Genomic DNA, 23,459 nt, shown 5'->3' with positions numbered 1-23,459 from the left:
TAAATATACAACTATGTAGGTCGTGTCCTTCACGAAGACGCGTGCCTTGACTCGTATTGCCATGTAATTAAAGGTTAGATTAGACAAATCTGCGCGTCATCGTGGATGACACGAACTATGTTATAAATAATGAACACAGAGTTACAACAAATAACTTATCGGCAGATGTAGGTACTTTTAGAACTATTATCTATAGTAAGGACGCCAAGTACGAAGAATTTCATAGATTGCCCCGCCATTTTCTATCTCTATTTCACACGCATAATGATATTGCTGTTCCGCTCGCACAATGGCATTGCCCACCGACATCATCGGCGGGATAGAGCGAGACCAAGTTGGCAGAGCAAGCCCAGACCAGTGGGGCGACACTCCTCCTTTCGGGCATTCCCGGCTCCGTTCGGCTCAGCATTTATTAGGGTTGGCACCACTTGACGTCCCTATGCGTGCACGACCACAGATAAGATGACTTGCATTATAAGTATGAAAGGGATACTGCCATACATTAGAAAGGGACAGCATGATTCGTTATTGAATCGCTGTCAAACTTCGGTTTTGTAGGAAGTGTCATTTCTGTACGGTAGTACTAATATTTATTCTGTGCCTAGACGGTGCAAGTGTTAAGTAAACGTCATAATTTCATAGAATATTGACGTTTAAAATAACCCGTGCACCGTCTGGGCTATCAAAATCGCTGCAAACTTGGTTTGACTCTAGCAATATAATTATGCCCGTGCAATAGAGATAGGTAATGACGGGTCAGTGTAGGAAATTCTTCGTGTTAAGCGTCCTTACTTTAGTAATCACGTTGCTGTAAGAGCGGGACGTCTTCTCCGCTAGAGTGAGATGGTAATACATTGTGACTGTATTGTACTTCTTAGTCATTCTCGGGGGCGTAAAATATATGTTTTTCCTTATTGCATACTTATTATAGGGAATATTACGCGAAACTCTGCGTAGGGGGCGTCACTACCACAATCCATCACAATCTAAAGGTCTACCGCGGAACAAGAAATTCGAAAATTCGTTATCTAACCTCTCTATCACTCGTGCATTCGAGCGATGAAGACGCAGATAACTTAATTTCGATTTTCGCGTTTCCCGATAGGCCATTTGTAAACAAACCGCCTTCATGCATCAATGTCAAACTTATTGTGATATATTTTGTCAAAAAACAGTTAAAGGGGCAGTATGTACCAAAGAGCATATAATCACTACGTTTTAAGAGACGGGACTTCCATACTAGCGAGTGGACTCAGTTTGTTCCGCAAATCATTACCAAAATCTACGACAAAGAACTGTCAAGGACCCATAATACCAACATAACCGATTCAAATAGTGTAGTACGCTACACGCTTGCGATTCTTATCGATATCGATAAAATGGGGAGGGTTGAAACATAGGCTCCTGTGTACAGATTTGTACTCGAAATCAGGTTAGCATCGAGTCCACATTTAGGTTGTATGTTATATAGTGAATAGTTCTTTGAGTGGACTAATATCTGGTCGGGCTTAATGTGGACCCGAATTAATACAGTTTTTAAGTCATGTTTTTTTATTTAAAGCTTTATTTTCAAAATGTTCTGCACATACATGTTTCAATAAATATTACTTTTCTATGGGAAGATGTATCGTCAGGTCTTCGTTCCCAACAAATTTGACCCACTGCCTGCATCTGAAAACATACAGCCTTGGACAAACATGACTTTATCTACAGTTTATATTCCAAGTATATGCTAATGAGATGATCAACTGATTATTTAGCGCTAATATGCATCTATAAATCATGTTTTTCGGCATCCAGTTATCAACAACCCTTTATCAATGCTCTAACTTTTTATGTATTTATGTCTGTTAATCATGAAAACCGGTCTGACCTACTGGGCAGTAACCCTGACTATGAAGCCGATGGTCCCAGGTTCAAATCCTGGTACGGGCATTTATTTGTGTGATGCGTATTTGTTCCTGAGTCATGTGTGTTTTCTATGTATTTATATGTATATATCGTTGTCTAAGTACCCACAACACATGTCTTACTGAGCTTCCTATGGGATTAAGTCAATTTGTGTAATAATGTCGTATAATATTTTTTATTGATCACAAAAAGAGTGATTAATTTACTTACCTACATTTCAGATTAATATACTAAATAATTACTAGATTAAAAAAAATATGTCAAATAATGACCATTAATGCATAGATGATAGATAATTTTCCAATGAAAATTTCGACGAATTAATTTTGTGTCATATTGCATGCAAGTTCTCAGGAAATTTCACATATTTTATTTAATTACTTACACTGATATACAAATAAACACAATTATCGATAGTTTTAGTACATCCCTAGTTCACAACTAAAAATAATATAAAATATCAAATTTTCGATGTGTTTAAAGCCTGCTGCACCAAAATAAGGTCAAAAGTATCTAAAGCAATACGTACCGGTCTTTATCCAAGGGAAATTTCGCCATAAAATCCCTTTTTTCGTGATTTTCTCGAGTGGCTCGCTTGCCACATATTTCACACTTAGTAAACCATTTTCTCGGTGGCATTGTAACAAAGTCGCTCTTTACTCTGATCACGGTTCACTATTTTCGATATTTTCAATAAATAATAAAGAAATTGCACGAAATACCCGAACAAAACATTGAAGCCTTCCTAACAAATAAAACAATTAGGCTGACAGTTGACTTGATGTAAACTTGACAGAATAAATAGCACTGACGTTTTATTTTTCTTCGTTGGCAAAGATTTGCGAAACAAGTTCCATACAAAACTTATTTTGTTCCTAGTTGCGTCAGCCTGGTATGTACAAGTTACTCTATGGTTTAGGAAAGGTGCTAGTGCTGCACTCTGGCGGCAGAACATTGCAGTAATACTCCCTATTGGCAGGAAACTTAGAAGAAACGAAGAAAATTATTACATTAGTAAATGCGCCGTTTCAAAAAAAGTACAAAAATCAATACAAACATCGCTACATAGAATTTCATAGTCAAACAATAACAATGATGAGTGTCTCAAAGATATTTATTCATTTATTTATTATTAAATCATTACTATACTCTTTTTCACACCCCAAATAATTTGAATAAATGTTGAAGTCGCCATCAGATATATCGGAGCGGCCGGATGTTCAAAAATATCTGAACACGCGCTCTAACGCCTTGACAATAGAGGCGTGTTCAGATATTTGCGAGCACCTTTGCCGCACCGATATATTTGACGGCGACTGTACGGTCGAGTCAGAAATATCTTTACGAGCCAACGTTCCAAAAATATATTGTGTCAATACACGACCTTATTGTCACTGGCTTAGAAGCGCATATATTTTTCGAACATTGCCTCGTATACACCGTGTTTTTTTTTATTTGCGTTAATTTCGAGGGTGCATTCCTGAGCTTAAATTAAGTAACTTTCTCAAAGATACCGATATTCTAACTAACTCCATTTCGGGGATAATCAATCATAAATTTTTATATTATAAGGCCCTTACGAGCGTGTACACTCGCCTTAGGGCCTGTTTACTTATTGATTAGTGTTTAGTGCGAGTTCATACATTTGCTACTAAATGTACGTACTATCTCGGACGATCGATGTTAGAAATGACATTGATATATCACAGTTTTCAATTGTTTGCTTAAATTAAATGTAATGCCCGTGTTACAACAACGCAATATGCAACATTTAGTTACTTTTTATAAAAATAAAAATAGTAAAAAAACAACAAAAAAAAATTTTTTTTTTTGAAAATTAACTATGCCATTTAGTTTCCTTAAACGTACTTACCGAAACCCCGGAGTTAACGCAATTCAATAAAAACACGGTGTAGATATTTATGAACTCAACTGTACTAAATTGATAGATCAGTAAGATAAATTGGGGTAGTCAAATTGTCATTTCAATACTTATAATGTTTGACAATCCAATTATTTACAAAATGTATGGCGCCATGCAGCGCCATCTACTGTCGTATCGGTATACGACGGGAAGTTGATAACTCGAGATATATAATTGAAGAAATTTGAACTTAGAATTACATATCAAGCTTCTTTTTTTTCTCTCGAGTTCCCTTAACTTCTTCCCGCGGTATACGGATATTTTGGATTTTTGGATTCAACAATAATTTTTAGACACTCAAAATCCCAACCTTGCGTTTCTGGTCTCAAAAATATATAACTCTGTCCGTCCAAAATAAAACCAGACCAATAATATACTTTATTCCGTTACAATAAGGTCCACTATTGGCCAGTTAACTACGTCGACGATAGTACTATACTCCTATACTTAAATGACTTTAATATCTTGCATGAAGGTTTATTAAGTCAGTTACGTTTATAGATCGTGCCATTCACGAAGACGTGTGCCTTGACTCCTATTGTCATCTTATTAACGGTTAGATTTGCCAAATCCGCGCGTCATCGTGGATGACGCGAACTATATCACAATGATGCGGTTGCAAGCTCCTGTGTGAGCGAGACAGCGCTATGTACCAGATGAGTACGGGTGAATAATTTTTTTAATATCACACGTTGCGAGGGTTACGTTATCTTCGACCACTTTGAAAACTTCGACTTTATAGTATTTTAAATTCACCAAAACTGCATTTTTAAGGTTATTCTCCAGATTTGTGTCTACGTCCACAGAGAATTTGAAATAGAGGTGGATTGTCAAAGATAACTTGATTAAAACTTTTAACGCCATTTGACTTTGATCCTGGTTCTTTAATGATATGTGTCAAATTTGTCGATGTCGCCATATCTTTGGCCTTTGATCGGTTAGATGGCGACACATTTTGATATTTAACTAATTTAACACTTTAATCATGTTTTAATCATGTGCCGAAAGATGGCAGTAAATTTCCGTGGCTACAAAGTTTTCTTTGACAATACACCTCTATTTCAAATTCTCTTTGCTGCGTCTAAACTCCGTCAAAGCATACTAAATGTATGAAAAGTTTGACGGAGTTGGGTTTGACCGCAGTCATATAATTTGATAATGAGCCTTTTGTGGTAGTTATAAGCTATTTTCATAATGGGCTATTTACTAAACATGTTAGTATCTGATTACCTGATACAATATTTCTTCTAATAACTTGTAGTGGGCACGGACAGTGGGACAAAGGGCCTTTCCACTTTGGCGGAGATGTGAGGAATCATAAATTTCCTACCCGTCGACTGTAATTGCGTTCTTTTCATGAATGTACTCCCAACTCAACTATAATATTCATAAGCGAACGCCGTAGTCAACTATAATGAAATTCGTGGCGCCGCAGTGCAGTGGAAAAGACACGAACGCGCGACTATTTCATGAGTAACATTCATATTCGCGTTGATGTCTTTTCTACTACTGAAATAATTACCTTATTTTCTTTAATTAGGTATTTAGGTTTTATAGTAGAAAAAATATTATTTTAGATGACTCGTTTGTATACAAGAGTGATATCATTTTGATAGCTTTTCAATTTCGTACCTTCATTAGGCTACTCAGCAAGCGTCGTGGTCTCCAAATCGTCTGAAAAGCTCTCTATTATATCACGATTGTATAATAGTACATTACTATAGAGGCCGGGAAACGTAGGGTTGCAGGTCAAGTAGATATATACGACTGAGCGTAGCGAAGCCGGATAGAGATACGCGGCCGGCAACCCCATTTCTCGCCGAGATATGTATAGTGCTTTTCTCAAACATGCAATTAAAACAAAAAATTGTAGTCAATTTGTTTTGTGGCGACCTACTCGGCTCGCCCCTCTACCAGCGGTGTACAACCTTACGCGCGTAAGTCCGCGCGCCTGCGCGATGCGCCACCGCCGTTGCTTAGCAACGAATATGCACAACAAATCACCGTACCAAGCTAACTGAAGCTAGTTGATGGTTGGATGCCAAGACAAAAAAGGTTGCTTTACAGTCCTAGGTGTGTAAGGCAGTATGAAATTCCTTTACATATCATCTTCACTCATCGCACCTGATATGTAGTATTTCCGGACCTAATTTGACGTAAGTCATGTCATAATTTCATAGCAAGTTTGAGAAAAATACTATTATTTTCCAAGTAGGCATATTACAATGCGTCTATGAACGAAAAATAAAATTACGCCGGCTCTAACCCTACACTTCTGACCAGAGAAGATTTAATTCCCTCTGAAATGGTAGTAATCACGTCTTTTTAAATTTTTATTATATATTCTGAGACATTATTGAAAATGTTATTCAATATTTTTTTCTGACGATGAAAAAAAAAAATACTATAGTTGATTCCTCTCATCTCCGCTCGCTTCCGCCTCAATGGGAAGGCAACCTAACTACACAGAAAGTTGATCCACCCGTATAGCGACGTCCCGTCCGCACACCGCAGCGGCATGCGGTTGCGCATCCAATGTAAACGGGTATGGTACAGTCTATACTTTCTTAACGATTTGTACGACGTCCTCGTCGGCTAGGATGTGCTCGATGCCGACCTTTTGCGGCTGATGTTTTACTGATGAACCCCATACTAGGGCGCTGGAATAAAAAGTTTTTGTTAGTTTTTGTAGCCGCCGTGCAGGTCAGGGTCTCGACGACTCAAATAACACTTCGATTGATAATAAAGTGAAGTATAATCTTCCAAAAGGTACTGGTTTAGAAGGGTTCTTGCCAAAACGGTTCAATGTAGAAAAGAGATGATGAAAGAGTGATTTGCAATATATGATCAGTACAAAAAGGTAAATTTAGATGCTTCTAATTGACCGCGATACAGAATATGTGGAGCGCTCCTATTGGTGCGTTTAAAAAGCCTCCGAATACTAGCCGAGCCCGACGGCTGCGTTTAGCTACTGCATTGATTTTGATACAATAATAAGTTGCATTCGCAACAGTTTTAAATATGGAAGGTAGAGGTAAGGAATACAATCTCCATTTACCAAAAGTGTCCGTCATAAAACCTTAAATTTGTACTAAAATACCTAGAAAATTTGAAGGTAAAATTCAAATCATAGACAGCGCACTTCACTCCGTCAATATCGCCTAGGTTCTAAGCTACTCTAGCGCTACTCTGGAGAGATTTGGAACTATTATTTATAGCTGACAGTTGGACACTATTGCAACAGTTCTATCATAAGAGATTTCTCTCCTTACCTCCTTCCATAGTTTCAAATAATAATTATTTACATTTAAAAAATTACAGAACCTTTATGGATGGTATTGCACCTGTCAAATTTCTTGGTTCAATGTGTATTTGCTTATCACATTTTGCTTAAGAGGATTCAGTATTTTAAATTTTTCCGTACCAACGTTCTCGACATTTTCCATTCTGGACAAAATCGAGATCAAAGGCCTAGATTTTTTTTTTATATATGAGTTCAATATTACCAGTATCTGTTTGTACGTTTTGATATTCTTGTTTTTATAAGAACTAGGCCGCTAGGTTACTTCAAACAACGCTAAAAACGGCCAAAAAATGCACCCTATACGTCTGTATACAAAATCGGCAACATTAAACGCAAAAATCAAAACGGTTACACACAGATAATTTCTTTCTCATTCTGTTTCCAAAATTTCGTTACGATTAGTTAAGTTTTGGAGGAGGAAATTGTCGATTTCTGAGATTTTTCGCCTGAGCTGCAGTTGTCCTTATCGCACTAATTTTAGGAGCCGTCCTCGTCAGCGCGACGGAGATATTTAACTAAAATTCTCAAATCTGAGCTCAGCTGATATATCCTCTTAATGAGAGAGTGAGACGCAATACACATTGGACAAAGAAATAGGACAGGTGGAATACTTTCTTTAGGTCATTCGTTAGGTTAGTATAGACACAAAAATATAATGTAAGACAGTAGTGATCGCTTTAACCACCAACGGAGCGGCAGCTGACGTCAACGAGGGTTCATCATGTTCATCAAGTATGGCCCGGGTCATGTAAATCTGTTCCTGGCTTGCGGTCTAATACGATCCCGCCATATTTTCCCGACACTCTTAGAATTCTTCCGAACCGCTCCGAAACATCGTCTCACTCGTTTGTCTCGGCTGGCTCATTCGAATCATGATTGGGAGAGAGCGAGCAAGTAACACTGAGATAGATGAATTACTGATCGAGTTAAAGCTTCAGTGAGTTGAAGAGTGACTGAGTTCAATCAAAATATATACTCATTTAAATCAATCGTGAATGGCACACGTCTGCCCGAAACGATTAAACGGGAGACCGACACGATCCAAAAGCACATCGTCATCTGGAAGTCTTTGGTAATATAGACTTTGTTATTATCACGATAAGGTGCAAAATACATGTAACCAAATAGTACTTACTATTTAAATTCCTTCACGATGGACCGATGCAGCTTGTTGCAGAAGTCCTCCACGGACGTCCGGTCGGCGTGCAGCACCACGGGCGCGTTGTAGTCTGGCAGCTGTCCTTTGGGCTTGGTGTATATTCTGGTGGATACATAATAATTAATAATTACATAGTAAATAATAAATCAACTGGAGGCCTACCGCGTAAACCGAAATTCGCAAATTGCGGGGATCTTTCTCTTTTACTCTAATGAAGGCGTAATTGGAGTAACAGAGAAAGCATCTTGCAGCAAGCATTCAGACAATGTATATTGTTATATTGAATAAATAATGTACCTTATTACACAAATACATTTCGTCTTAGAATAAACTTTCAAGTGTGCTAAAATCAAAACACAAGTAAAAAAAAACATAAGAAACTTAATACTAGATTACAGGACGATATTATAACAATTACTAATTACACAATTAAAAAAAAATTAAATTAAGACTTTAACAACGAAACATTTTTAAGCTAACAATTGAGACTAAACTAAAACTAGAAATTTAACTACTAAAGAGTACATGACATCAGGTCTTGACTACTAACCTAACCTAAATAACTTGAATAAATTGAATTTCTCTATGAAATAGAACTTTTACGCCCACGCAGGGTAGGAAGTGAACTAGGCCAACCTGAACAATAGTTTTTTGTTAAACCGCTCGTCCTAATATTGATACACGAGCAATTGAACCACGAGTATAGCGAGTGATTCGGAAAGTGAAATCTTGAGCGTTGCGAGGGTTTGACAAGGCTCAAGGGTTTAAACAAATTTTGCCATCGAGTGAAACACAAAAATTTTCACCACACTAACGCAAAAAAAAAGTAACTGTACTGTAAAAACAAAGCCAAATCAAAATAGATTATAAGCCCAATAATAGAGAAAGTGACTTCACCTTTCTACATGACCTTTCTCAGGTAGTCAAGTACAAGCATAAAGAAATTATTCCAAATGAATGAATAAATCCAAATGAACGTTATTAAATGTTTATCATTGAAAATTTTCATTTTAAAGTATTTTCCACCAACTAACAAAAGGAAACAACTCAAAATTTACATCAGATTACTTTGCCACACATGTGGATAAAATGTTACTTTCTCATTCGTTTTTGAACTATCAAGAGAGCCTTTGCCAGCTGGTGTGGTAAAAAAAATATTTTAATATCTAATGAAGGCGAACCTGATGAGCTTGAGGTACTCCCACATCTTCTCGAGCAGGTCGTCGAAGTTCCACCGGTGGTGCGCCGAGATGGGCACGCAGTGGGGGATTTTGTAGATCACGTCCAGCTCTTCTATGCTGATCTGATCTGGAAACACAGAAAAAGGTAAGATAAGGCGTTTAACGTCCAACCTCCTGTTGGAGGTTGTCAGGGTTAGGACTCAAGCCAATGAGTTAATAAATAATAATAATAATCATATTTTTCTTCATATTTACTCTATATCTATGTAAAAAAAGATAATAATAAAAAAATCGGCCAAGTGCGAGTCGGCCTCGCACAGGAAGGGTTCCGTAGGGGTTATCTATAAAAACGGTCACCCATCCAAGTACTGACCCCGCCCGACGTTGCTTAACTTCGGTGATTGGAAGAGATATAGCGGCAACAGAAATACATAATCTGTAGAAATTTCAACTGGCTAACTATCACGGTTCATCAGATACAGCCTGGTGGACTACAGGGACTTCACCTTTCTGAATTACCATTCTCAGTAGGCCTAGCACGTGATTGGCGCGACAGTATCTCGCGGAGAGAATGGCGAGATAGACTACCCGTTTTTTTCTAACTACGTTAATTACGCTAGCCCGGCAGGTAGTCAAGTACAAGCATAAATAAATAATTACGTAAAAGTGGCATGTGTGGATTGTGCATTTAAGGTTATGTGGTCTTCAAAACCAATATTTGTTTTGATTTGCCACGCATTGTAAATGTAAACGCCATTAATGTTCATAATTTTTTTAACCCTTAAATAAATTCTTGCCCAGTATTATGCAAAGGCTATATGTATGCTGTGTGGGGATTCTGTTTTAGCAACTAATTTGTGTTGTACAAATTGTAAACATAAAAGTATTTTCTTTAATTTTATATTAAATAATACTGTAAGTATACGTAGATACTAACCGATCTTATTGAGCAGATAGATGCAGGGCACATATATCCTATTGCCCTCGATGACGTCTATGAAGTCGTCGCTGGTGGCGTCGTAGCGGAGTGTTATGTCCGCGTTGTGGATCTTGTACTCGGAGAGGATGCTCTTCACTGCCTCTATGTCGAGCTCGGATTGCGGGCACTGTAACATTGAAATTAAAAATCTTTATAATAAAACCGGCCAAGTGCGAGTCGGACTCGCACAGGAAGGGTTCCGTACCATTATCTATAAAAACGGTCACCCATCCAAGTACCGACCCCGCCCGACGTTGCTTAACTTCGTTGATTGGATGTGAACCTCGAGATTGGAAAGAAATATTTATTTTATTCTGTTTTTAGTATTCGTTGTAGCGGCAACAGAAATACATAATATAAATTTCAACTGGCTAACTATCATGGTTCATGAGATACAGTCTGGTGACAGACGGACGGACGGACGTACAGCGGAGTCTCAGTAATAGGGTCCCGTTTGACCCTTTGGGTACGGAACCCTAAAAAACTGGCATACAAATCATAACATATACCTTAACAGTAAAACATTATTTAGATTTAGATGAGAGAACCGTTGAGTCGTTGTCGTGACAATGGTACAATGTGGTTAACAAGCCCCAATTATTAAATTATAAACCCTGCTTAAAAAAAAAATAACTGAAAAGGAAAACAAAGTTTTTGGTGTTAATTACAGTACTATGAACACTAGACTAAGATATGTAACTATTGCCCTTTAGGCATAGATGGCATAGTTTCCCTCTCTATCCTACCCTATCTGCCTCTCTCTCCCTCTTCACATTACTCTCACTGTCACTCCACTACCACGAGAAGTTACAAACAAACAAACTTACTGTAGTATTCAAATTGATCCCTCCTTTATCTTTCTTCCTAAAGTATATATTCGGCGGCTGCTTGTTGAGCCGCAGCCCGAAGCCCTCCAGCTCGTGCTCCAGCAGCTTCTTGTGTTGCAGCGGCTTGAGTACGTCCAGCACGATGAACACCAGGCTGCACGTGCGAGCGACGGCGATGACCTGGCGACCGCGACCTTTGCCGTCTTTCGCGCCTTCGATGATACCGGGGAGATCGAGAAGCTGGAAAGTAAACGAGAACTCTGGAACTTTTTTGTCATTACTTTGACATTTTGTGATCGTTACAAATAGACAAAATGAACAGAGGCACTTTAGGATTTACGAGAAATGCATTTTGATTTATGCGAAAGGGTATACGAGTACCGGGCATGGCACACTGTGCCCGATTCGCACGTCGCTTCGAAGTATAAGCGAGACAACGCTATGCGCGTATTATAGCGACATCCCGGTCGCAGGTCAGAGCCACGTGCGAATCGGACAAAGTGTGCCATGCCCCTAAGGAGCTAAGGAAGTTTTATCTATGCTAAATATCAAGGCTAAACAGGTCTTTTGGACCCAAGCTTATTGATATTGATGTGAATCAGCATACAATATTTCATTTTTCAATTGATAATGATAATGTTGATTTTTGGGCTGAACTGAACTAGGAGATTATAGAACAGAATATACTACCAAGAATCAGACCCTTGGCAAGGAACAGTGTGGAAAAATCATCACCACACTCACCGGGTTAGCAAAAAATCTGTCCATGCCAAACACAGGTCAGTAGAAAGGGCCTGACTACTTTGCCAAAAATGTATATCCAAGCAGAAGAAGCCATCAACTTTACTTCCTTCATGACTTGGTTTATACTTTGAGTTTGGCTGTATCGTACCTGTATCTTAGCCCCCTTGTATTTAATACAGCCGGGCACCGTAGTAAGTGTGGTGAACTCGTACGCTGCCACCTCGGAGTATACTCCTGCAAGATTGGACAGCAATGTGGATTTACCCACTGATGGGAAGCCCACAAATCCGATACGAGCGTCACCGGTTTTAGCGACGTCGAAACCTGGAATTTAGGAAATGTTTAAATGAATTAAATATTCTTCATTTGTCACCAAAAGGGACAAAAACATTGATAACTATTAAATAAAAAAATTAAAATCCCCTACGCTAACTTTAATGTCTGTCAGTATAGTCCGTTTTTAGGGTTCCATAGCCAAATGGCAAAAAACGGAACCCTTATAGATTCGTCATGTCCGTCTGTCTGTCCGATTATGTCACAGCCACTTTTTTTAGCATTAAAAAGAAGGTAAGCGATCTTGACATGTCTTTTTACGAAAAATCACTTGAAAAATAAGTCACAGCAAATATATAACAATTATAAATCATATACGATTATTTGCATTCCTTTGCTTTCAGTAATATAAACTAATTTTTTAAAGGTGTTTTTCATTAATCTGCAATAAAAAGACACTTCAAGATTTATTACCTTATTTCTAATGCTAAATGCTAAAAACAACGTATAGATATGTCTGAAAGCTTGCAGCTAAAAAGGCATTTTTCACTAAGTTATTACTTATTACACAGACAATTTTTTGCAAGAACGGTGATTATCTTTGATTGGGCCTTTACCCACTGGGACACAGTGGGCGCTGAATGAGTGAATGAATGTCATTATCTTTAAAACAAAAACTATTTCAAAAAACTTTGTATGACATTTTAGTCTCTAAATGCGGTCAAGATTACACGTTTTAAAATCTGTTGGGTTTTATCAGCCCATGGTGTATAAATATTTATAATTACTTAACTACACGGAAAACACTAATGATACCAGAACAAATATGTGCATATAAATGCTCATGACACAAATAAATGCCCTTACTAGGACTTGCCCTACTTCCTAAGTATTATTTCTATAGTAATGATCAACTATTATTTTTGGTTTGCATTAATCAGAGCTGAATCGACTTTTTTCGTAGGATTAAATAAATGAATAATATGAATGCCTTATGCTTTAGAAAGCTTTTAAGCCAGCTGCTTTGCTTCTATGAGAGGATAAGTAAATATTGACAACAAAACCTTACCTTCACCGGTAGCACCGCCGCCACCCTTGGGAGTGATCAGTTCACGTCTTAATTTAGCGAGCCGGGCCTTGAGTAAGCCCAAATGCAACGCTGTTGCTTTATTTTTTTGCGTTCGAGCCATCTGTAACACATCGCATAGGGTTTAGCTTTTCACACTAGTTTATATTATTTCACGGTTTGTCACTAGATTTTTAACTCCGAATAGTCGATTAAAGACTGTAGTTGCAACGGCTTATTCACAATAATTGCAGAAATACGAAAATTTAACTCATAACCTCTGTTACCAACCTCGGACTCTATAGCCGCAATTTTCTCCAATATAGTACTCATTTTTGTAGTTTCTACTTAAACTTTAGGGCTACTTAATACAAAAATATAAATAAAATTAATTGTTTCCTTATGAAAAGGTAACAAATTAAAATAAAAGGAAAGCGTGACAATCTTCGTGGACGGGACGTACACCTTTCCAGAAAATTTGAAAGAACCGGCAGTATTGCCAGTGAAAATAAAATTTCCCGCTTTTATAAACTGTCAAACAAAAATAAGATATAAACTTTATTATAAAATTAATCGATTTACTTTGAAATAATTATTAAATTATAGTCAATGTACTTTAATTTGTATAAAATATATTTTTTTTTCTAAAAGCTTGTCAAGACAAGAGATTTTTAGCGCCATCTGTAGTTTTATGCTTAAACTACTGTAATGCGAATGACAGTACCATGCTATACTTGCAAAAAGACAGGCTAGGTGGCGCTGTTAACAAACCGCTGACTAGTTACATCAACCACCCACAAGATGGCGTTAAATGCAATGTAAATAAATAAATCAAACCACGTGGAAAGTTCTCCGCAGGTTTGCGCAGGGAACTAACAGAAGGAAAGGAACAGTGGGAAAATCGTGTGCAGGGCCGAAACCGCTATGCCTCAGTGCTACCTTGAGCGTCGGAACGAAGCGGTCCGGCGCGCGGTCGCCCCGTTTTCGAATTTTCGGTCAAGTTTCGTATGTGTAATTAATAACTAAATCAGTTTTGTTCCCTGTGACTTGTTAATAGTGTTTGAAATAGTGATCATTATGGATGATTGGAAGTTTAAAAAAGTTTAGCTTATATTTGACTCAGATGTTGTGTGTTTAATGCTTAGGTTGGTATTAAAATTTAAGTAGGTAAACGTGATTTTAATTTTTGATGGAATGCCGACTTGCTAAACCTAGTATAGTAGGAGATTCCCCGTTAGTATCTAGTTAGTAGTATAGTTTACCTACTTAGGTAAGGGAATTATTTTAACATTTATGTAATTAATGATATTAAATGATTAATCAAACAATAATATAAGTACTAACTCCTATGCAGTGACATGGAAATAAGTCTTAGGCGACCAATTAGCCACTAAAATGTAGACCTTTTTTATGTGTATGCTTAGATGTTGGTTGTTCAATCATTCAAACGCCGGAACAAATTTGGATGAAATTTGACACCGGTAGATTGTCAATCAATTTTTGCCATAAAGTTCGATTAAAGGTCTATTGATATTTTCCCTACAAAATGCTTAACATTGTGTCTACTTGATTTTAAAAGTTATTTAGGGTCTAGAATCAACCAACTTACTTATGGTAGATGGGCATTTCTATTTAAGGATGTACCTCCAATTTTTGTGTTAGAATTGGTAATTTTTATATTATTTCTACTCAGGATCACTCAGCCGTTTTATTTTTACTGAGACAAAAAATGTCCCAATATTTTTGGCCCCGGAACCCTTTGTTTGACATAATTATTGAAAGTCATTAAGTAATGATTGTCAGATTATCATTAGTCATCATTCTAAAACCATTGACTTTTCAGAATTTTTCAGGATTCAGAAAAAAATAATGAAATGTTGGGGACATTTTTTTTCTCATATTAGGATAAAATGAAAGGAACTCGTGATTCTGAGCGGAAATAATATAAAAAATCCAAACTTAAAATGCAAGTCGGGAATACAACTTTAAATAGAAATACCCATACATATAACAAAATATTAATATGAACATATTAATATGAAAATTCGAAATGCCTTCTACAGACTTAAAGTATTATATAATATCCGTAAATATCTATCAATTAAGGTGAGAGAGATACTAGTGGAGTCGCTGGTACTCTCTCAATTTAACTATGCGGACGTGGTGTATGGACCAAGACTCTTAGCAGTGACGAAAAAAGCTGTTCAACGAGTACAAAACGCATGTGTTCGTTTCTGTTATGCGGTTCCTAAACGAGCACACATTACTCCATTTCTTAACGATAAAAACGTGTTAAACATGGAAAACCGAAGGCAGCAACATCTAGCGTATACAGTTAGGAAGATTTTAGATTTACAGAGGCCCTACTATCTATATGAAAAGCTAAAATGGGTCAAGGACTCACGCATCAGGTCACTGAGAAGCTGCACCAAACTGGTTGTGCCTAAGCATAAAACGGCGTTCTTTAGAGGGAGTTTTAAATTCGCTGCTGCTAAAGTGTGGAATGACCTGCCACCACCTCTCCGGGACCCTATACAGCTCCCACAATACAAAAGGTTATTACAGGCTCATTTATTAGCCAAGCAGAGCGAAGGATACACTCCCTCCAAACGCTGATTTATGTAGCACTCGCATACACACACACACACACACACACACACACACACATTTTGAATAATGTCATGTATTTTTTATGAATGTTAAGTAAAGTACTCATTGTTGCAATATACTTACTGTTACTACTATCCTTAATAATATCTTACTGTCGCTATAATTAACTAAGCCGTTATGATTTGTTTCTTTTGTAATTTAATTTGTTATTATTATGTTTTTAATTGTTTACCTAACTACGAGCACGAATGTTAACCTATATAATTGTAATTGGTAATTATGTTATCCTCCCACCGACCGTCCTAGTCTGGGACCGGTCTGAAAACCAGCGCCGGGCATCTCGGCCCAGCACACGCTGAGACTGGAACCCTTTGCCCAATTTTTTGCGTTATTCGTATGTATAAATTATTAAAATTCTTTTTCTCCTTCTTTATTATGTAATGTTTTATTTTTACTTTTGTTTTATAGTGAACTTGTAATATGTGGCAATAAAAAAAAATCTTAATCTTAATCTTAAAATATTATTAGGTAGGTATCAAATTTTCAAAGAATCGATGGAAAATTCCTTTAAAGTAATTAAGTATAGCAATGTAGAAGTTTTCAGCAAAGGCATGTATTATGAATTTATGAATTTGCATGCATTAAGCATTTATTTTGTGGATTGGGCCTGTATGAAATCGTATGTTATACGTGAAACATGGTCTTTCGTATTCGTATTCGTATTAGCGGGCTGGGTTTCCGCAACTCGACGTCGCAATTCGCGCCTATTTTGCGTGATTGAAACATGGTCTTATCTCTCTGCAATAAAATTTTACATCTTCGTGGAACTTTTGTACGAAATTTCATTTAATATTCACACATTTTTTTTCGATGAAGGGAAAACATTGTGGAGAAACCGGACTAGTCCCACTAACAGTTTGCAGCAAGCTCGGCCGATTCTCACCTTCCCATACAAACGGAGTTTTGTTCTCATTTTAAAACTACGTATTGGATTGTAATGAAACTGCACATACAATGACATGAAGGAATTGAAGGATATGCCTGTAGTTACTATATAAACTAACTATAAGTATATCGAAGCTATATAAACCTTCGTCTTAACACTTAGTTCGGGTTGAACTAAGTGTTTCCGAACCTAGGGTCTATTTTAATGGCTTCTATGTATTTTCATTTTCAATTGTGTTTTTGTTTTTTTCTCACTTTGTACGCATGTGTGTGTGTGCGCAGTGTTAGCATTTTTTTTTATATACTTTGTTATTACTTGTGAGTTCCTGTAATTGGCTCTCTGTATTAATCTTGTTGTCCTATTGTAAGTTTAAAGCTGTTGGTTCTCCTGAACATAAATAAATAAAACAAGCCAAGTAAAGCAAAAACAAGTTTTGTATGAAAAACTTAAATTCGCTGTATTTTATGTGATCTGAAGCTACATTACACAAGCTACACTAATTACAGATATACCTTATAGGAATTGAACTACAGTAGGTGCTCTAGTGAAATAGATACGAACGAACTACGAGTTAATTTGGATAGACTACAAAGTGATTTATAAAACATTATAAATAAATATGATGTCACAAAAACAAATCAATCAACATATGATGTGGATGAACTGTTGAAGCTGTGCCGGGAACAAGAGAATAGCTTAGATACCCTCAAGCAGATTTCGTGTAACTGCGAAGGCCAGTCCCATCAGACTCATCTGCTGCCTAATGATGTGACCCATTCACCTGTAATTACAACGTATACTAATGTAAATAAAATTTTAAATTTCTGACAAAATAGGACGGGGATTGGGGAAAATCTTATCTCATACTAAAGATTCAAAGATTTAAAGAATTTATTTGCGCAGCATACACGTATATACATGCAGCTCATATTGGTACAAAAAAAAAACAAAGTTCCAGTGTATACAGTGTGCGTGCAGACATGCAAAGATTATGGATTATAGAGGAGCACATTCTAACATCAAATCATAAATCAATACAAACATGAATAAAGAATAATATAATAATTAGTAAAAAATATGAAAATGTCAATGAAAAATAATTGCAAAGTCAGTTATTCAAATAATCCTTAATACTACAAAAAGCATCTGTCCAAAAGCCAGCTAGACAACTTGCGCTTGAATATGTTGCCTCTGAGTATCTTTAAGTCATCAGGTAGTCTATTATAAATTAATATACACATGTTATATAAAAAAATTTCATAAATCATTTTACGTCCACGTGGTTTAAAAAGTAGATTTACAAATTTCTGCCTTTTCTGCCTATGCATAACATCACTACGTTTAGAAAAAAGTGCACGGTGGTTATTAACTAATAAAGATATTTCTCTTATATATAAGCAGGGTAAGGGAAGAATATGCAGCTTTTCAAATAAGGGAACACAAGGATCACCAGGACTAGCGTGACAAATAGCCCTTACACATTTTTTCTGTATTTTAAAAACTCTCTCTACACTGACAGACCTATACCTAGAACTATACCGTACATCTAGTTCCCCCCTAGGCTGAAAGGTCAGATGGCAGTTGCTTTGATAAAGATGCCTGCACCAATCCTTCGGATTAGTTTGCCAAAGCGGACCTTGAGGCTCTTATTGTAGGTCTGGTATGCAAGAAAAACAAAATAAGTAAGAGGTGGACGGCGCCATTTTAAAAATACTTGTAGTTAAGTTAAAGCTAGGTTTAACTTTTCTTCACAAGCTGTAGGAAAAAATATTAACGGCTATTTATTACCTTAGTTGTTAGTGATCCTGCCTACGAAGCAGGAGGTCCCTGGTTCGAATCCTGATAAGGGCATTTATTTGTGTGTTCATCACATTTTTTTGAGTTAAAAACAATGAATCGAAGCTTGGGTCATAAATTTCCCAGATAAAATACTTAAATTCACATTGTGAAGTTGTATAATCGCATCTATAGCAGTCCACTGTTAAATCCGACCGCATGCATCATACTAGACTGTGGCAGAATTTTCGGGTTTACCTCGTATCGTATTACGTGCATACTGCGGATTTCATACCCCTATTTACATAGAATTTTGGAGTCATGAAACAAGGAATTATACTTTAACATTGTTAGTTTTAATATAAGCTTTAACCACTGGCTGCGCTGAAATATATTTTGACTCTTCACATCCAGGCAGAGGTCTCAAAGCATCTATTTATGTGGTACAGCATCTAATAAATCCAGAGGTCGCGGGTTAAAACCCCGGCTCGTACCTATGAGTTTTTCTAAAAACTAGTGCCTACGCCAAATCTTGGGATTAGTTGTCAAGCGGACCCCAGGCTCCCATGAGCCGTGGCAAAATGCCGAGACAACGTGAGGAGGAAGAGGAGCATCTAATAAAACAAAACTGAAATATATATCATATAAGAAAAGAAAGAAACCTTGATGGTTTCCAGTTTCCATGCCCGGTGCTAGGACCACCCGTGCCCAGGCAACCCTCATGGGCACTGAAGGCCTTGGTCACTTTTCTTTCTTGTTCTTTCGTATAAAACATATAAGTATTTCAGTTAATAATGTAGTAGTATTTAAGTATAAGTATTTGATTTGTTTCCTACTCATCTACACATACCCCATACTAGTAAATTTTGTTTGTTCAGGGGTTTAGCAATATTTCCATTTAATGTGTGTTTGGGGTGGGGCAGGTAAAACCTTACTTTTGAAAGTGGAGCGGGCTCAACGTGCTGTATTAAAGGTTATGACAAAAAAACCCTTTTTATATCCTACTTCTAAACTATATCAGGAATGCAAACTATTAACAGTAAGAGGTTTATTTATTAGACAGGTCATTATAAGGAAACATAAAACCCTTGAATTTATAGAGGATGGTACTTCGAAAAGGCGTCGTAGAGACCATGTTTGTGAGGTTCATAGTTTCCGCCTGGTACTAGCAGGACGGCTTTTTCACTATCTGAGCCCAAAATTATATAACAAAATAAATAGGTTACTTGGAATTTATAAATTGACATTTAGAGAATGCAAATTGAAAGTAACAAACTGGCTGGTCACTTTGACATATGAAGAAATTGAGGATCTCCTTTCAGCTCATACATACACACACACATACACACACACACTCACATAACACACGCATTATAAACTAAATTAGGCATGCACACTACCCTATTTTTTCATCATTTTTTCTTTTTTACTTTTATGTACCTCATAAATTATCATTGTCAGTCACTTTTTTAGTGTAACTCTATAATTGCAACTTGTATTTCCGGGGTGAGGGCCTGGAGATCTGTAATACAGGTCTAACCTAGTTCAGACTCCAGTCCCTCGCAAAGGTAAAAAATAAATAAAAATAAAAAATACTTAAGTTTATTTTGTAAATTATCTTTTGTGAGGTTAAATAAAAACATTTTATTATTTATTTATTATTATTAATGAGTGCCATGTACGTTCACAAGGTTCTCTGGAAGGACTTGCCCCAGTTTCCCACCTCATGGATTACCTTAGGTACCGGTAAAAGCCACGGGTCTAGGTACAACCCTGCCTGTTAACGACATGACAAAAATGGGAATTATGCCAATTAAGTATCATTGGAAAACCTATTTTATTCAGAATTAAATCTATGATTGCGTAAATTATTTGCGTTCGAAAAAGTATATTCTAAGGTCATCATCATCATCATCATATCAGCCTTTTATCGCCCACGCCCACCGCTGAGCATAATAGGCCTCTCTTCTAGTATGCCACTCATCCCGGCCCTGAGCCAATCTCATCCAGAAATCTTCTTCTTATTCGTGAAAAGGGTCCAACTTTTTAAATAATTTTTTTGTCTGCCAATGTTTTGCCACTTCTAGCCCTCTGGGTGTGGCCCTCAGGAGATCTTCCTCAGTGCACATCGTTGAGCACAAGGAACATTCGGTCATGTGTTTTATTGTTTGGAGGAGTCCACACGCGCAGAAAGTATCACCTTGTCGGTCAATACCCTATCTCAGAAGATTATCTTTTGACCGACCAACTCCCGTTCTAAGTCTGTTAAGGGATTCCATACTGCCCAGTTCTTTCCCCCTGGAGGCAGGAGTTCCGCAGCTGGTATGCGTAACGATGTGTCGCGTAACATCCAGAAATAACCCATCATCATGATGATGATGATATTCTAAGGTACCTATATAGATCATGTCATTCAAGAAGACGCGTGCCTTGACTCTCAATGACATGTTATTAAAAGTTTGATTTGATAAATCTTTGCGTCATCGTGGATGACACGAACATCTCCTGCAGCTTTCACATTTTCCACCCGCTTGCCTTACGTTTATTAACATTCAAGCGGCTGTTAGTGGCCGCTATGTCTTAAAAGTGGTCACATTTTTTAATTATTCATAATCGTATACATGACGGCTTCCCATTTGCACACTTCAATTCTACTCAGCTACTCATTCGAATTTTGCTGCCCCATTTCCCATTTCGTTTCGATAGTTTCTTCTATAAGACCATTTTGTGGCGTACATATCGTCTCTCATAACATCAAACCAGCATACTTTCCTTTATTGTGTTATAAATAATAAACGTGATATATATGATATATAGCTCAGCAGTAGAAACACAATTCTTATTTTTTTATCAAATATTCGGTAGCCAGCCCTATCTATTATGAAATGATACTGATTCGTCTAGGATATCCTTTCATTAATATTGAGTTCCTGTATTGTGTGATGAATAATAAATAAACTTGATATAGAAATAGCTCAGCAGTAGAAACACAATCCTTTTTTTTATCAAATATGAGGTATCAATACAGCCCTATCCATTACAAAATGATAGTGAATCATCTAGGATCTCCTTTTATTGATATTGAGGTATCTAATTAAGTTATTTCTCAGCACAAACTAAACTTATCTTCGCTGCTTATTTTAGTCTTCTCGTGAAAGGTATAAATTTCTTCAAAGTCAAGTAATCTTAGGAGTAAAGAGAGGTAGTATTATTGTGATCAATGGTCTTCTGTATTAAGATGAACGCACTTCCTCCGTTACAACCGAGCTAAATCATGTGAACTTTTTTTATTCCACCGGCCCAATCCGAAAACTTCACCTTATATTTAGATAGATTTCTCGATTCTGGCCTGGAATGTCCAATTCTCAAACGTCCAGTCCCCGGTATGTTTAATTACCCGAATTTTCAGTCTCAGTACCTATGTCCAATTTCCCGAATATTCATTCTCCGTAAGTCTAATTCCCCGAACGTCTAATCCCTGTATTTCCAGCTACTCAAATGTCCAATGTCCAATACCTATACGTCCAATCCGTGTACATCCAGTTCTTCAAACATCCCAGTTAGGGCAACATTTCAGTCACTTTGTACTGCTTAAGACCCCTTTGATGACATAAAAATTAATGAAAAGAGTGCTTATTCTATGAAAAACTGTTTCGTTATAAAGCAGCCCCTTAAAACTGAAATGCTGGATCTCTAGCCTTGTTAGAGCTTCTAGCTAATTAACCCAGAGTTTCAGCCCATTGCTTTTAAAAACTTTGCGGTTTCGCCATTACTTTTGTGAGCCGTAATTACTTCGTTATTCATTAAAATTACGTCTACAGGCTGCAATTTTTCACTAATTTTGATAATAATTTAAAAACAAAATTGTAAGTAGAATGTTAGAACTTATTATTTAATCTTTATTAGGTCTTGCAGTTTTTAGTTAAATAATAAATTTATTTGACATTAAAAAAAAATATATTTATATTATAAGCAATGGGCTAAAGGAGTAATAACTTATTCACTATTGACTTAAGAGGATAGTGGACGACCTCTTCTCCATACAAAATAGTCCCCATTTTCCTCTGTGGACATTAAGATTAAAAAAAAAACATTTTTACAATATTTGATATACTCGTACATATAATCATCTATGGCTATGCCTCTTTTGCCTTTTTTGCGCTTCCAAAAATTTGTTCTTTGCTTCTAACTCTTAGCTGTAATTATTAAAGAAGTGTCCTTTCTTTAATGAATATAAAACCCGTGTTATTTTCACCCATATGGGCTAAAACACCCAACTTCATGCAAACAAGTGGTTAAAGCTTATATCTGGGCAATAAAGGGGTTCTGCGTATAGTAGTTGCGGTGTTTAATCCATTTAAAGCGGTATTCGGATTGTAAAAAATCTGTTATGGATTTGATATTTATAACATTATTTGACGACCTGCCTGGCCTAGTGGGTAGTGACCCTGAAATGTGTGAATTCTGGTAAATTTATTCGTGCGATGAGCGCGGATATTTGTTCCTGAGTCATGGATGTTTTTATGTATTTAAGTATTTATATATATCCTTGTCTAAGAACCCACAACACAAGCCTTATTGATCTTACTGGGACTTAGTCAATTTGTGTAATAATGTTCTATAATATTTATTATTATTATTTATTTACATTTTAGCTATTGTAGCAAAAAAGCAAAGAAACTAGCGTGAGCAATAGATAATATATTCTCTGAGAGTAATCTACCTAATATACTCGTTGGCGTTGAAACTCTAGGTCCAT

At 36.8% G+C, this 23,459-nt stretch overlaps 2 protein-coding genes across 2 annotated transcripts in view; one reads left to right on the top strand and one right to left on the bottom strand.

Moving 5' to 3' along the window:
* Positions 1-5,734: 5,734 nt before the first annotated feature.
* LOC133524015 (GTP-binding protein 128up) lies at positions 5,735-13,883 on the bottom strand. Its single transcript, XM_061859783.1, has 8 exons — positions 13,660-13,883; positions 13,372-13,492; positions 12,178-12,353; positions 11,286-11,525; positions 10,417-10,585; positions 9,480-9,606; positions 8,275-8,400; positions 5,735-6,495 (listed from the first exon to the last, which is right to left on the bottom strand). The coding sequence occupies exons 1-8, from the start codon at positions 13,699-13,701 to the stop codon at positions 6,393-6,395; spliced, it is 1,104 nt and encodes a 367-aa protein (XP_061715767.1). The 5' UTR covers positions 13,702-13,883; the 3' UTR covers positions 5,735-6,392.
* A 122-nt stretch (positions 13,884-14,005) lies between these two features.
* LOC133524011 (uncharacterized) overlaps positions 14,006-23,459 on the top strand; it is a 348,694-nt gene continuing 339,240 nt past the window's right edge. The window contains exon 1 of the mRNA XM_061859777.1: positions 14,006-14,513. The gene's annotated coding sequence lies outside the window, so the exon portion shown is untranslated. The remainder of the gene's footprint in view (positions 14,514-23,459) is intronic.

This window comes from Cydia pomonella, chromosome 13 (genome assembly GCF_033807575.1).
Source record: "Cydia pomonella isolate Wapato2018A chromosome 13, ilCydPomo1, whole genome shotgun sequence".
NCBI classification, from domain to species: Eukaryota; Metazoa; Arthropoda; class Insecta; order Lepidoptera; family Tortricidae; genus Cydia; species Cydia pomonella.
The sequence above is the reverse complement of the archived record's forward strand: the minus strand, read 5'-3'. Positions and strand labels throughout refer to the sequence as shown.

Bases quoted from the DNA above. Each gene is read 5' to 3' on its own strand.
- LOC133524015 (XM_061859783.1), bottom strand. From the start codon at position 13,701: ATGAGTACTATATTGGAGAAAATTGCGGCTATAGAGTCCGAG. The intron at 9,607-10,416 runs GTTAGTATCTAC...CTGTGTTTCCAG, and splicing joins CTATCTGCTCAATAAGATCG to ATCAGATCAGCATAGAAGAG. The intron at 6,496-8,274 runs GTAAGTACTATT...TTTTTATTCCAG, and splicing joins ATCGTGAAGGAATTTAAATA to CGCCCTAGTATGGGGTTCAT.